The 16,098-nt window shown below is 41.8% G+C and overlaps 1 protein-coding gene across 2 annotated transcripts in view; it reads left to right on the plus strand.

Annotated features, from left to right (window-relative positions):
- Nucleotides 1-15,421, plus strand: part of PASD1 (PAS domain containing repressor 1) — a 103,709-nt gene extending 88,288 nt beyond the window's left edge. Inside the window, exons 11-17 of one of the 2 annotated variants that reach the window (XM_050775313.1) lie at nt 998-1,124; nt 5,427-5,647; nt 9,805-9,954; nt 10,331-10,528; nt 10,929-11,407; nt 12,663-12,924; nt 14,748-15,421. In XM_050775313.1, the coding sequence (XP_050631270.1) occupies nt 998-1,124; nt 5,427-5,647; nt 9,805-9,954; nt 10,331-10,528; nt 10,929-11,407; nt 12,663-12,924; nt 14,748-14,867 (1,557 nt within the window). In that variant the 3' untranslated portion in view covers nt 14,868-15,421. The remainder of the gene's footprint in view (nt 1-997; nt 1,125-5,426; nt 5,648-9,804; nt 9,955-10,330; nt 10,529-10,928; nt 11,408-12,662; nt 12,925-14,747) is intronic. The other variant, XM_050775314.1, reaches the window with a different exon arrangement.
- The last annotated feature ends 677 nt before the right edge of the window (nt 15,422-16,098 follow it).

Genomic DNA, 16,098 nt, shown 5'->3' on the forward strand with positions numbered 1-16,098 from the left:
TGCCTGTAGTCCCAGCTACTCGGGAGGCCGAGGCAGGAGAATGGCGTAAACCCGGGAGGTGGAGCTTGCAGTGAGCTGAGATCCGGCCACTGCACTCCAGCCTGGGCGACGGAGCCAGACTCCATCTCAAAAAAAAAAAAAAAAATTTCAATGGACAGTGATCCACAAACTATTCAAAAAGGATCCAGTTGTTCAGGAAATAGGACAGGATCACTCAATAGAAATACGTATATAGTTTAAAGCAACAAATGGCTTAAAGGTAGCCAGACTTAGGAAAAAGAGCATTGGGTTTGGAGTCAGGGGATTCTGTCTCTCACTCTGCTCCTGTCTGTCTGTATGGCCTTGCCCTCTTCGACACTATCCAATGAGAACATTGCACTAGAAGCTCTGAGGCCTTTTCACCTCTCTGCTAAAAGTACTTTTGCTAATAATACTTTCAACTTTAATCTGCCTAAAGACATAGTTGTTAAACAGCCCCCGGTTGGCGTTTTCTTTCTCTAAGCTTAGGATGCAAGTGCAGGAACTCTGGGAAAATGGCCTTATCAATGGTGGTACAGGTCTCCCACTGCTGTCCCATTTCTCTGTGAGCCAGTGTGTTTGGGTCTAATAATGAGGAATGGGAGATGAGGTGACTACCATCCTTGGCTACTATCATGACAGCATCCTACTGACACCACTGAAAGGCAGAATTGTTTTTGCCATGCCTTTTGATCTATAAACATTTTTGATGCCTTTATTTTTAGTATTATGTATACTGTGTTTCTCTTCTTAAGTTTGTCAGTGTATACCTTGTGGCATCTATAATCTCTGCTTGTTATCTTCCAGCAATATTTTTAAAGAGGTATTTGATGACGATTTTTTGTTAGGTTTTCAGTTGATTGCAGCAGTGTTAGAAATTGTGATGTGAAATGCATCAAAGTTTGTATTCTGCCTGTGTTTCCTATTCTTTCTAACTCCAAAATGCGATATCCTATCTTTCTCTTTTGGACATTTACAGGACCAAATCGATATTGCAGAGGTTGAGCAGTATGGACCACAAGAAAATGTTCATGTAATGTTTGTAGATTCTGATTCAACTTATTGCTCCAGCACAGTTTCCCTGTATACTATTCCTGAATCTCCAGGTAGGTACATTTATGCATTTGGATAGGGACTATTAGAAGAAAAATAGTGACCAACAGCGTAGTTACAGTTTTTCAAATGAATATAATGCTCTATAATAGTGTGAAATCACAGAGTGAATTCCAGCTTTCTTCATCTTCTGTAAATATTTGAGATGATGATTTGAGAATAATAAAAATGAGTATTTCATCACAGGTTCAAGTGCTTGGAAATGGTCTTTTCTTCTATTTAATTTTAATCTTCTAAAAATTGGCACTGGATCTCAGTCCTTGAAGGAATAGCGTTTTATCTTTTTATACTCATGTAGTCTATTCTGCTATCACACAGTATTTGGATTCCAAAGAAACCTCTTGTTATTGAGTTTTCATGGCAATAAAGGGGGAAAGTGAGAGTCTCTCAAAAACAGTGATATTTCTTTCATGAGTTTCAATATTAAAGACCTTTCATAACTGTAATTGTTTAAAAAGTACAAAACTTAAGAAAATGGTGTATGCATAATGCAAATCGTATCTCCTAATTAATCTGATCATAAATAATTGGTATGTGAAATCTTATATAGAAGTAGTAAGCTCTATTTTAATTTTTATTTCACTTTTTTCAGTTTTTAAATCCAGTGTTAGTATCTCCACTTTTAAAACTCTTAGTTAACAACTTTTCCATTGTTGCTGTCAATCTCAAAGCTGTGTTTAAAAAATTCCTTCCAAAACAATTGATTTTTGGCAGGAGAGGTCAAACTCCATGAACTCATAATTGTGATTTCTAATTTATAAGAGATTGATTGCTTTAAACCTATTTATCTGGACCTACCATTGTAACTTTGCTATAGAGAATTATTTGTGTTTACTACTGTTAAGCCAATGATGGAGAAATCCTTATAACCTTCCACAGATGACTATTTCAACAAAATGAGCATACTGAGATGACTAGCAGCTTATGGCTGATATGGTAGAAGTCAAGTAACTCCTAGGTTTCTCACTATCACTTATAGATAATTTAGTAGCTTTGTTTACTTGGAATCAGAAAATTAAAAGATGCTAAACTGGGCTGGGTGCGGTGGCTCATGCCTGTAATCCCAGCACTTTGGGAGGCCAAGGTCGTCAGATCACGAGGTCGGGAGATCAAGACCATCTTGGCTACCATGATGAAACCCCATCTCTACTAAAAATACAAAAAATTAGCCAGGCGTGGTAGCGGGCACCTGTAGTCCCAGCTATTCGGGAGGCTGGGGCAGGAGAATGGCTGGAACCCAGGAGGCGGAAGTTGCAGTGAGCCGAGATGGCGCCACTGCACTCCAGCCTGGACGACAGAGCAAGACTCCGTCTCAAAAAAGAAAAAGAAAAAAAAAATGCTAAACTGATTTGGAAAATGGCTTTTAGTGGAAAAAGAGTTAAGCAGACGAATTTAGCCAACGGTCTAAACACTGGAAGTGTCCAGAAACCAGAATTTTCCAAAATATTTTCAATGGTCATCCCAAACTCATGCTATGATTGAAGGACAATTTGCTCATGACCATAGCCTGGTAAGATATGCAACCCCAGGCTGCAAAGAGCAGATAGGAAGTGACAGAGTGGTTCATTCTGCCTAATCCAGATGTTTCTCTTTTCCAAACTTTTAATCTTGAAATAATTTTGGACTTAAAGAAGATTTGCAAAAATAGCACAAAGAAAAAAAATAGAAAAATAAGGGAAATATACCATTTAGGATAACCTTCATTTAGCTTCCCCTAACGTAACATTTTACATAACCACAGTACAACTGTCAAAACTAAAAAGTTAACATTGATACAATACTTTTAAGTGAGCTTCAGCCTTTACTCAGTTTTCCCAGAAAATTGTTTTTCTGTTCTAATAACTAATCCAGTATCTTTCATTGAATTTAAATAATATGTGTTTTTAGTTTCTTCTAGTCTTTGACAGTGTCTTAGTCTTGCTTTTCTTTTTTTTATCATCTGATACTTTTGAAGGATATGGGCCAGGTATTTGACAGAATGTCCCTCAATTTGGACTCGTCTGATGATTTTTCAAGATGAGATTGAGGACTTGCATTTTGGGAAAGAATACCACAGATGTGATGTGCCCTCCTTAGTGCATCATATCAGAATATACATGATGGTATATTTTATTGCTGGTGGTGTTAACTTGATTGCTTGGTTAAGGTGATACTGTTTTCCCCTTTGTACTTACCAAATATTTGAGGGGAGCTACATTGAGAACATGCAAATAATGTTTCCTGTTTCTCCTTAAACTCTCCTTCACATTGTAGCATCATCAGTGGAATTGGCCTGTAGCAATTACTTCTAATGCCATTTTTTTATATCCTTTATTTTTTGTGTATTTATTAGCTGCAATCTTGCTGTAAGAAAGAGTTGTTCCTTGTCTCTCTTTCATTCATTTATTCGTAGATTCATTTACATCAGGATGTATTCATGGGCATTTTTTTATTATTTGGTTTGTAATCCAATACCATCATTAAAAAAAAAAATTGCTCCAGCTTTGGCTCATGGGGCTCTTTTAGGTTGGCTCCCTTGTCCTTTTATCATGTCTGCATCTTTTTTTTCCCCCTTCACTTCCTTATTTCCGTTATTACATGTTGTCATTGAAATCAACCCCTTCTTTAAGGAGCCTTATTTAGGTCCTTTATTTGGAAAGTGGTATTTAGAAACGAAGATCTGGGTGCTAGTTGTACTCACTGTTACAGGTATGTCACTACTTCTAAACCCTCTCAGTAGACACAGCTAAGAAAGATGTCTGTTCATACTAACCTGTGCAACCATATACAACCATCTGTATTTATTTCAGTGTGTAACAACCAACAACAGCAGCAGGAGTTCACTGATATTTCCTACTCCAGCCCAGTATCATAGGGTTCATTCTAGCCTTTTCTGTCTGCTTATTTGTAATTTGTATCTCTGACAGTGATAAATCTGTCTCTCATTATGTATAGTATATTTATTGATTTTTCCAATACATAAACATTCATAAAAAGTAGTTTCACAACTGCTAACCTGTACCCCTTAAGGAACAAATTTACCATGTGGAATTAATTTGTGTGTGCATTTTTTTTTTTTTTTGGTCTTTAGCTTTGCAGTATCCAGGCAAACCTCTGTTTTCCGAAGTTCCTACGTTAGCTTCTTTATTTCTCACCCCCATCACTGTGGATATGTCATTTATTTGTAATAGAATTAGATTCATTTGTTACAGTCTGCATATTCACCTAGGTTTTCCTACCTCCTGATCAATTTATTTTCAAATTTATATACAGTAAAATTCACTCTTTGATATATACAGTTCTATGGATTTTGACAAATGTTAAGAGTCATGTATCCATCACCATAGTACCAAACAGAATAGTTCCATCACCCCCAAAATTCCTTTGTGCTCCCTCTTTGTACTCAACCTTTGTCTCCCATCCCCTGACAACCATTGATCTGTATTTCACCTCTGCAGGTTTCCCTTTTCCAGAATGTCATGTAAGAGGAATCATATGACATCTTGCCTTTTTGGTCTAGCCCCTTTCACTTAGCAAAATGCATTTAGGATTCATCCATGTTTGCATGAATCAATGGTTAATTCCCTTTTATTGCTGAGTAGTACTACATCTTATGAATTTATCAAGTTTTAACACTTCATTCACCTGTAAAAGAACATCTGGGTTGTTTCCAAGTGTTTTTTGATCATGAATAAAGCTACATTAAACATTTGCATAGAAGTTTTAGTGTTGTATGAATATACGTTTTCAAGTCCTGGTTGTGGGACTGCTGGGTCATTTGGGAAGTATGTGTTTAACTTTATTAGAAACTGACAAAGGGTTTTCAAAAACAACTGTACCATTTTGCATTATTCAAATAATGTTCTCCACTGTCCTTTTCAGGGCTGTTGAAGCCAAGTCATGTCATAACACCTCCCAGAGCACTTTGAGCACTCCCAAGGTCCCACATTCTGGGCAATCCAATTGTTCAGAAGTGATTTATGACTAGATTTTATTTGGTTTTATCAGTTGGATGGTACTAAATCTCCAAAAGTAGAGCCAAAATAATTTTATAATGAATGAAATGACACTAATAAATGCAGTGGGTTTAGGCACTAGCTTAAGCTGGAGGATAGGCAGTGGTAATTTCAAACACTCTCTCTCTTTTCTTCATTTTCAAATATGAACAGATTTTAAAAAACAATATTCTGAATGATTCCTGGCACCTGGCACATCTCATCCTTAACATGGACTAAAATGACCCTCGTACAGTCTTTTTGATAACATCAGTACTTTTGCTTTTTAAGTCATGAACTCCCCTGTGCTTTCTTCCTCAGCCTTATCCTTGCAGGACTTTCAAGTTGAGCCTGAGGTGAATCCATTGTACAGGGCAGACCCAGTGGACCTGGAGTTCTCAGTGGACCAGGAGGACTCAATGGACCAGGAGGGCCCAATGGACCAGCAGGACCCAGAGAACCCAGTGGACCTGTTAGACCAGGCAGGCCTGATGGATCCAGAGGACTCAGTGGACCTGGGGGCTGCTGGCACAAGTGCTCAGGTACTTCTGAAAGTCTCGCTTCACTCGCTTCACATGTTTGTCTAGACAGCTAACCTTGCAAAGCCCAAATTTTCACTCTTGTGACCAGTTTCACTTTGCAGAAAGTATGTTTGTTACTTTTTCAAAACTATGTCACTATTTCTGTTGTACTGGATTTTCAGATGCAGCTGAGAACTCAGTGGACCCTCACAAACAGGGAGATTGGAGGTTCTCTACGTAAGACCAAATCCCTGTGCTCTTCTTAATTTGAAATCCCATCACACTCTGTACTTGAGGAAAAGTTTGAGCCAAATAGGAAGCTTAGCTACTAAGAAAAGGTGGTATTTTTAAAAGCCCTGATTTTAATCACCTGTGAGAGCATACTAACCATCTAGAGGGAAGACAACCTTCTGGCCTACCCATACCAACCCTCTTCCTGCACCACAAGCTAGGTTTTCCCAGTGGAATTTTTATTAGGTTAGAACATGCATTTCAGAGTCATTAGATATACCCAACCTTGAAACGTCAGTACCAATGTACAGTCCAAAGCCAAATCAAAATGATTGGATTAACTACTGTGTAGTTCCTCTACCCCGAAATGTGTTTACATAACCATGATTTGAACAATCATCTTTTATGTTAGACAGGATTATTAAAATCAGGATTAGAAGCCAAGCTAGTGAGTTTATGGTCAGTTACATGGAATTGTGTGCATTCATCACCAAGCCTAAGACGAGTGACTCCGTTTCAAAAGGATCCTCATCTAATGAAAAGAATTAAGGGCTAGAACACAATTGTTTGAGTTTAGTATCAGCAGTGTGGCCTTGGCAAATTACTGAGTCTCAGTTTCTCCATGTTGAAATGGTCTTGCCTGGCAGGGATTTGCAGACTACTGTGAAAATTCTCTGAGCTATTTAAAAGGAAATTTCTGTGAAAATCTGCTGTGGCCTGATTTATGCCCTTATTATGCCAAAAAGTTGTGGTTCTCTTTTGCTGTTGACAGGTTTATCTTCTCTTTTGAATTAACTTGTAATTAAATTTTTAAGTATGACTTTTAAAAAATCACCAAAATAACCAGCAATGAATGTGTGTCATCTGCCTCTGCATGTGCTAGTGTATTAGGCTTATTTCTGGGTGCCATGTATCAACAACCTGGAGTGTATCCAAAAGATGGAGACCAGGATGAGGAAGGGGCTGGAAGACATCTTAATCAGTTGCTGAAGACACTGAGAAGGGAAGAATGGGAAGGGACAGGGACAGCTTTATCCAAATAGTTGAAGGATCATAAAGTGGAAGATGTGGTTCCAGAGGATCAAGGAAGCAGTCTGGCACTATTAGCCCTTCTCAGACAGATTAGGTCACCTCTTGAAATAGCAAGTCCTCTCTCCTTCAATGGAAAGGTTAGAGCCAATGCTTGGCAGCTCCTTTTCCAGGAACAGCAGAGAAGATTTCTGCTTGGAGAGGGTGAGAGGATGTGAGAACCTGTAAGGTTTGTCTCTTCCAGTCCTGAGTTTAAAGGGGTGTGGGGTGTGTGTGTGTGTGTGTGTGTGTACGTGCGCGTTCATGTGTGTGTGTTTTTTTTTTTTTTTTTTGGTCTAATGAACGTCTGCTTTCATATAGGAAGAGACATACAATGCATAGTGAAAGAAGGACAAATTGAACAGTTTTCAATGGACTAAAAATACATATATAATTTTTATTCCAAATGATGAAAACAACAACTTGTAGGGTGTTCTCTCTCTTTCTCTCAACTCATCTATGTACTTACATTACTCATAAAGGGTACTGATGAACCACAGTATATTTTTGGTTTCTAGAAGTTGCAAGTATATGTACCTTTTTCTTATCATTAATATTGTAAATTCTTTATCGATCAGGACTGTGGCTCTCTGACCTTGTTTATATGCATGGTATTCAGCACAGTTCCGGGCAAATAGCAATTGTTCCCAGGCCTTACTTCAGCCTTGAAAGATATTTTCCAAGAATCTCATCTCTCTTCTGTCCCTCTCAGCCTCTCAGCCAATCAGTTGAGAAATCCCATCCACCTTTTTTTTTTAAAAGAGTTGTGGTTTTTGCTTTGTTGCCCAGGCTGGTCTCAAGCCTCAGGCAGCTCTCCCACGTCAGCCTCCTGAGTAGCTGGAATTACAGATGCGAGCCACCACACCCAGCTCAGCTTCTTTTTTATTATTGTTTTTTAAACTTTATTTTACTTTAAGATATTCTGGATGTTAATCTGTTTCTTAGAATTTTGTTTATTTTTGATATATTATAGTTGTATATATTATATATACTATATGTGTGTATATGTGTATATATATACACATATACTATATATAGTATAATAGTATAGTGCCAATTGATGGTTTTCATATTTTATATATATACTATATATAGTATATATATACACTCTATATATTATGTTGTACATAGTTTTGGATACAGGTACATATTTGGATACATGTATACAGTGTGTAATGATCAAGTCAGGGTAATCAGGATACCCATCACTTCAAATATTTGTTTTCTCTTTGTGTTGGGAGCATTACAATTCTTCTAGCTATTTTAAAATATACAGTAAATTGTTTTAACTCTAATTTTCCTACTTGAGCACTAGAACTTGTTCCTAATGTTTAACTGTATTTTTGTACCAAATAATCAACTTCTCTTCATCCACCTCTCCCACCTTCCCTTCCTAGCCTCTGGTAACCACCATTCTACTCTGCACCTCCGTGAGATCAACATTTTTAACTTTCACATATGAGTGAGAACATGTGATATTTGTCTTTCTGTACCTGGCTTATTTCACTTAACATAATGTCCTCCAGTTCCATCCATGTTGCTGCAGATGATGTGAATTTATTCTTTTTATGGCTGAATAATATTCCATTGTGTATATATAACACATTTTTTAGCCATTTGTCTGTTGATAATACTTGGGTTAATTCCAAATGTTGGCTATTGTGAATAGTACTGCAATGAATATGGGGGTGCAGATACCTTTTTGATCTACTGATTTCCTTTCTTTTGGTGTATATTCAGTAGTGGGATTTGCTGGATCATATGGTAGTTGCATTTTTAGTTCTATGAGGAACCTCCATAGTGTTTTCCATAGTGGCTGTACTAATTTACATTCCTACCAACAGTGTATGAGTGTTCTTCTTTCTCCACATCCTCACCAGCATTTGTTATTTTCTTAATTTCTCTCAAATATGTCTCTTCCTTTTTATATCATCTACCTCTGGATTGTTCCATGCCCTTATTATCTCTACCTTGAATTACTCCCACAGCCTTCTAATTGACTTGTCCCGAACTCCACGCTTCTTTTCTCCCACCACTTCATCTTCTGCACAGCTGCCAGAAGGCATGTTTTACAACTGAGATCTGAGCATGTTACATCCCTGATAAGATATGGATTGTAGAACACATCTTCTAACAGCAGTACCAGGTGACTGATGAATAAAATCCAAGTTCCTTGGCTGCCTGAACCTGTACAAAACTCTGGCTTCTCCTCTACATGTGACCTGCCTTACTCCTTCTATTCCAGCCAATTTGGACCATCATTTGCCCCATAACACACTCTCTACTTTTATAAACCTGCACATTTGCTTCTCTCCAGATGTGAAGCTGTTATCCAAGTTAAAATTAGATTTCCAGAACCTAGAGGAGAGTTCATCTAAGTACTACAATTGTTAATGAGAACAATAATAGTACCTGCTTTTCAGGGCTCTGTGAAGATCAGACCTATGAGTTTTCATGCAATGTTTAGAAGAGTGCCTGGAACAAAGGAAGTGCCAGTTGATGGTTTTCATTATTGCATTGCTAACAGGGGCCCTATTGGTGGACTGTCATTTGTGATTTGACCCAGGAGCAGAATACTTTGGCACTGGCCCATGACTCTTCCACTAAGGACTTTGGACAGGTTGCTTCATGTCTCTGGGTCAATTCCACTTCTTTCTTTTTGGGAAAAGAATCAGGCTAAATAATCTTCGTGGTCCATTTCTTATCTAGAATTCCTAAATTAACCATTTTTTTCAAACTTTCTAGTAATGAATGAAATCTGAATTTGAGAGCTACCGTTTGCATTTTCAGTCTTTCAGAAATTTTGAAGTGAAACAGGATGGTAAGACTTGGAGAAACCAGTGTCGCTATACATGAACCATAAGTAATTCTCCCCACAGCCATCATCACCAGTTGCCTACGACATCATTAGCCGGGAACTGGAACTGATGAAGAAGTTGAAGGAGCAGCTAGAAGAGAGGACTCAGTTGCTCCATGATGCCATCCAAAACCAGCAGAATGCATTGGAATTGATGATGGATCAGCTTCAGGTCAGTGAGGATGCTAGGTTTCAGGTCAGAGAGCAGTTCTATATAAGTAGCAGAAGGAAGAGGAGAGAGGGACCTTGGCAAGCCTTAAGGAGTTAGTCAGTAGTGCCTGCCAGTAGTGACAGCTGCTGCCCGCAGGGTGATATGGGATATCTAATGTGATCTCCAGCAGGGACTTAGAGTTTTGCCCTTTTTCTCCTGACTACAAGAGTTGAGATTGGCCCAGCCAGGCCTTGGCAGTGGTTGATGTGGCTTATATATAGCCAAGGCTTCCTGTAGGCTTGCCTATGGGCAGTCCTGCTCCATGCCCAGCTTGTCTTATGCCCTACGGAAAGGTGTGGACTGTGAATAAGACCTTTGTGGTACTGTGTCCTTACAGAAGCAGCCAAACACATTATGCCACATTGTCAGTCCTGATCTCCAATCTTCAGAGGCAGTGCCCAAGAAACAACACACTGGGCAAGTGAAGTGGCCTCTCCCACATCCCAAGGAGGTCAAGTGTTTCTGCGGTTTATCTTTATCCAACTGTCTCAAAAACACTGGGGAACTTCAGGAGCCTTGTGTTGCCTTCAACCAGGTATGGAAAGGCTGTTTTAACTGTGTATCTGAAAGGGGATTTTGTTTTCTTGAGGACTGACTCACTTGGTTCTCCTTAGGGGGTAGTGACTATCCAGTTGGCTGCAATTTACTTGCCCAAGATAGTAAAAAATCCTGGGCTACCTAGACCTGAATGCACACACTAGACCATGTGTACCTACATGTACATATGTGCTGGATTAGCAGACTCTTGCTGCCAGGTGCACGGCTGCAACTAGTATCCAGTCTTAACAAGTAGACAGTCACACAGATCACTATGTGCAGAGAGGCTCAACTGTTGCTGCCTTTTGCTTTGTGAGAATTGAATGGGGGTGTTAAATAAATTTCTGGGGGGCTCTTGCAGACACCAGGGTGCTTTTATCTGTTGCCTTTTGATGCAGCAGCAACTGGCGCAGCAAGAACAACGCCTGAAGGAGCAGCAGCGGCAGCTACGAAAGCAGCTGCAGCAGCTGAGGGAGCAAAGGAAGGTGCAGAAGCAGAAGAAGATGCAGGAGAAGAAGCTGCTGCAGGAGCAGAAAATGCAGGAGAAGAAGAAGCTGCAGGAGCAGAGGTGGCAAAAGAAGAAGAAGCTGCAGGAGCGGAAGAAGCGGCAGGGGCAGATGCTGCAGAAAGAGCCAAAGGAGAAGCAGCAGAGTCAGCAGTTGCAAGAGCAGCCACTGAAGCGTAATGTCATCGTGGGGAATCAGAGGGTGCAGATATGCCTGCAAAACCCAAGTGGCGTATCTGTGCCCCTCTGCAATAACCCTGTTAGGCTTTTACAGACCCAACCCATTGTTCCTATCCAGATAGTAGCTGAACAACAGTCCTCTGGCTTCTATCAAGATGAAAACTGTGGGCAACAGGAAGATGAGAGTCAAAGGTAAGACATGCATGGGATAGTGATAGTGGCTATGATTATTGCTTTTCCCTCATGGCTGGATCCCACGCCTGAGACCACAGACAGACGACCTGTCCGTGTAGCACCAGCGTCCCTCCTGTCAATAACAACTTGCCCTCAACTTACCTTCTCTGTGGCCACTGCCATCATCCTTCTGCATGTGTGGTGCATGACTGAGCATCCATTGATGGAACAAAGGGGTACCAGTGAAGAAAGTACTAGATAAGGAAGCCTCAGTGCTAGGTAATTAGCCCACAAACCTTGAAATCACTTGGTTGGATTCCCCAAGCCTAGTCTCTTGCTCAGGGTGTCTATGGACAAGTCTTTTGTGCCCACAGCTGAATAACTTCTGGGCTTCCAGTTTCATTCCCTAACTTTCCTGGAATCTGGTGATTGCAGTAGGCCAAGTGTAGGTATCTCCCTGTCATTTATGAACAGTAGGAGGGAAGTGAGTGTGAAACAATTGCTAGGTTGCTAAGATCAGCCAAGAATACATGAAGGCTAAGTCCTGAGTGGCAATATAAGGACACAAACACATTTCTGCCCAATAATAAGGTCTTCAGTTCCAAATGCTAGAAAGAGAAGGTTCTGCCTAGCAATGAAAGGATTGCTTAGCATATAGTTGGGGCCCACTAAATAGTTTTGAATGAATGCTAGCCTTCCCAAAGCTCTCTGGACTTCCTTCTGGGCCTTGCTTTAGAATGAGTGACTTTGACATGTAGACTGCTTTAGGGCCCTATTGCCCACCTGACCTGATCATCAGAATCCACCTGAGGAGGATTTGGAAAGTAGAGATTCAGAGTCTGGGATGGGGTTCAAAAATCTATATTGATCACAAGACTTTCAGGCTTAGGGTTGTGGAGGGACCACTGGATTTGGAGTTTGGAAATCTGCCTTACGGTCTCCTCTCAGCCATTAGCTCCCTGAGTGCTTTCAAAGTAGGTGAAATGACTTTCCAAGACCACAGAGAGCATAGTTGTAGCAGGACCAAGACTGTCCAAGTAACATAAATAAAACCAGTTGAGACAAAGGATTGTAATTTCTGTCAGTGTCTACATTCACTTTACTTTGACAAGTTGAATCTTAGTCAGGCCAAAGTGAGAATACAAACAAGTGAATCCTATGGTGTGGCCACCAAAACCAAATGTGCCTGAAGCACCTACTGATGACCACATGAGTGTCTCATCTGTTATCATATCCAGATCCACGTCACTGCAACAGCTTTCTTCTCTTACAGTTTTTATCCTGAGGCGTATCAAGGACCCCCCATGAACCAGCTGCCGTTGACAGATACCTCAAACTCTGAGACAATTTCTTCTTCCAGCATTCCTCAGTCTCCCATAACTTCAGACTCAACCATAAGCACCCTGGAGACCCCACAGGATTACATCCAGCTTTGGCAACAGCTGTCTGATCCACTCGGTCCTGTTGTTGTCCAAGTGAATACTTGGACTTGCGATGAGCAGGGCACCTTGCACAGACAACCCCCCTACCATCAGGTATGCAACAGCCTCCTCCTTTTCCCTCCAGTGCAGGTCAAGAGGGATTCTGGGCCCCTTCCACATAAGGCACACACCCCAAGTGCATGCTGTGTGTGAGAGCCAGACTTCAAAGCTGAGTACATTTGAGGGCAGTTAGTCACATGACTAACTTTTACTCATTGTTGAATAAAAATATTCTCTACAAGGTTCCTCAAAAAAGTGAGCTGGCCTAGTCGATCTTAGATGCAATCTGACTGAAACTTCTGTCAAAACTATGTTACACGGGCAAAGTGAGCCATGCCGTGTTTTTAATCTGAGCTTATCGTCTGATCCCAAGCCTCCTTCTAGACTTAGGATCTTTAGTTCTGCTACAAAATCTAGGACCTCGTGTAGGTATGTTTCCTTGTACTAAAAATAAACTTAGGGCCCCTCTGTTGAATGTGCTTGGTATCCATCTACGGAGTACCCCGTATTTGGAAGGGCAGGCCTACCTTGTGGACCATCTGCAGTGGCCATGTTTCCAGGATGGAAGCTGGTCCAGATGGCAGTTACATAGCAGGTTTTGCTCCCCGCAGGCCCTGTGGGGACCACACACTCACAATTTCACAAATGAGTGGAACTTTCAAAAAGTGTTTTCACTCTAGCTTTAAAAATCTTATTATAGCCTAACCTTTTTTTTTCTTCAAACACAAAACCAAACCAGAACAAACAGTAAGCTAAGGCAGAAAGGAGTTTAAATATTTTAGGCAAGCAAATGTGTGATTATTTTCACATATACACCTTGACCAGCTGTGCCACCAGTACTGCTAGAAACTTGGTCACTTAGAGGGACTGCTCACATGGAGAGATCAGAGTGGGCAATAGGTCCCTATGGTTCCGTTACCAAGCCAGACTTTGTTGAGAACATTTTTTACGCCTATTTTTGAGGCACTTTCCCACCTAGAGGGGGTCCTGAGAGACCAAGCCAGCACAAGGCTTAGCACGTTGCCCAGGGAAGTGGGAAAAGTCAGATTCTGCAAGGTTGCTCAGCTGGGAGAAAGCAGTGGAACAAGCCAAGGGCAGGACCGTATCAGAACTTCCCTGCCCACAAATCCTCAGGGGCTCCCTGCTATCCTCAGGATGAAGCCCGAGCTCCTCTTCTTAGCTTCCCAGCCCTCACTGCCCTGTCCTGGCTTATCCCTACTGTCTTCTGTGACCTTTCTGCCTGCAGGTCCCCAGACGCCTCCAGCTGTTTGTCCAGAGCCCAGCCCTGCTCCTTTTGCTCCCTGTGTCTTCTCCGCCCCCTTGGATTCCACTTACTGAAATCTTACATCACCTTGCAATATAACCCAAGGAATCCTTCCTCCTTAACCAGGAAAGACCCCCTCAGCCCATAGTTTGAACACCATCTTTGTATCTATTCCTTCTCCCTCCTCCACACCCCAGTGTGGGTTGGTACCTCTCCTGTCACTTTGTTAAAGTGGGCCAAGTAGCTGCAAATCAGAGTAAGCATAGAAATGACTGAGCCCAAGATCCAAGGCTCGTGGCCTTGGCCAGCCATGGCTGGCAGAGAAGCTGGACGAGGGAGGGCCAGACACAGACCCAGGAGCCTTAAGGCAACTTTGAGAAAGCCTGAGTCTGCTTCCGCTGCTCTTTAAGCCAAGATGCTGCTGGGAGAGAGAAGAGGAGAGGAACCTCATCTTTTGTAGCTCCCCTGTCTACCATCACCTTGCAGGCTCATATTCCAAAGAGGTATTTCTCAGCAGCTTGCGTATTCGAACTAAAGGGTTCCTCCCACCACCAAAAAATGGGCCCACAAACTCTAGCAAAACATTCCACCTTGTTTCACTTTTTCTTGGCAGGTGCAAGTTTCTGAGGTAGGAGTCGAGGGGCCTCCTGGTCCACAGGCTTTCCAAGGCCCTGCTGCATACCAGTCAGATCAAATGAGATACTTGATGCCTGCGGAGCAGTGTGACTCATGAGGGGAAATGGGGGGAGGGGGCAGGCCAATAAGGTCTGCATGGCCAGGGGACCTTCAAGGTGCATAAAGTTAGTAGGTAGAGATTTACTCATTTCCTGATAGGTTATGTTTGTAATTGTTTGTGAAGCACAGCCTGTTTCTTGGAAGTTATGCTGCAGAGGCAGCCTGTGATCTGTAGTATTTTAGGGTGTGACAGCAGCCAGCCACAGCTGGATCTGATGTCTCGTCCGCCCTGCCCAGCTTTGTATATCCATGTTCTACCACAGGAAGGTGGCCGGCCAAGAGTCTGATCAAAGTTTTCAACACAAAAAAAAAGAAAAAAAATGCCAGAGTGCTTTTCAATCTAGTAAATCTAGAGGGTGTTTTGTCTTAGCCACAATAATTCTGAGGTCTTGACCCTGATGATTAAGCCCTGCCTCCCCTCCATAGTCTTGTTGGAGAAGCCCAGAGAGAATGGGACTCCAACTAAAGGAACCTGAAATCAGCTCAATGGAGGCGCTTAAGAGCTAAAATAATTATGGCTTCCTTGCTTAATAAACATTTTCGTTCACTGCAGCTTTGTGAATTGATGTGTGACGTTTGGAACCCGACTGTGCCAAGGTCCCTGGTGAAGGGCTCGTTCCCTACAGTTAGGCCCCTTTTGCGGACCCTGCTCAGTCTCTTGTTCACACCTCAGCTCCATGCCACATTTGCAGAGGCCAGCGACTGCTGCCTTCCCACATGGCCGTGTGCCCAGGCACGCTGTGTAGCTTTTCTTTGTGTAGCTCAGGCATGCTGGCTCCTTCACTGACACCAAGGGCAGCCACAGGCCCACTGAACTCTGAAACAGTTTGCCTAGGGGCTACCTTCTCAGGGTAGATGGTGTTTGTGCCTCACATATTACTTCAGAAGTAAGCCTGAACACTAAAGGACAGTGTACCCATACCCCTTATATGTGGGTTCTTTCTCTCCCATCAGTAGACTTTTTAATGGATATGGGTACCCCCTAGAGGGAAAATGATTTTGGTTACAAGTCAGGCACCAAGAAGGACATCTTCGCAGTTGTCTGCATGGTGCAGAGAGAGGTTCGGATAGCCAAACCAGAGATCATTGTGTGCCTTTCTTAAGGTAATGAACCATTGATTGGAGAAAGCAAAGGAGACCCCAGTCTCTAGTGGCAAGTTAAAATAAAGGAGGCACATTAGGCCTCACATCACAGGAGGAGCCAGAGATTCCTTAGGAAGTGTGATCTC

Source organism: Macaca thibetana, chromosome X (assembly GCF_024542745.1).
Source record: "Macaca thibetana thibetana isolate TM-01 chromosome X, ASM2454274v1, whole genome shotgun sequence".
Classification (NCBI taxonomy): domain Eukaryota; kingdom Metazoa; phylum Chordata; class Mammalia; order Primates; family Cercopithecidae; genus Macaca; species Macaca thibetana.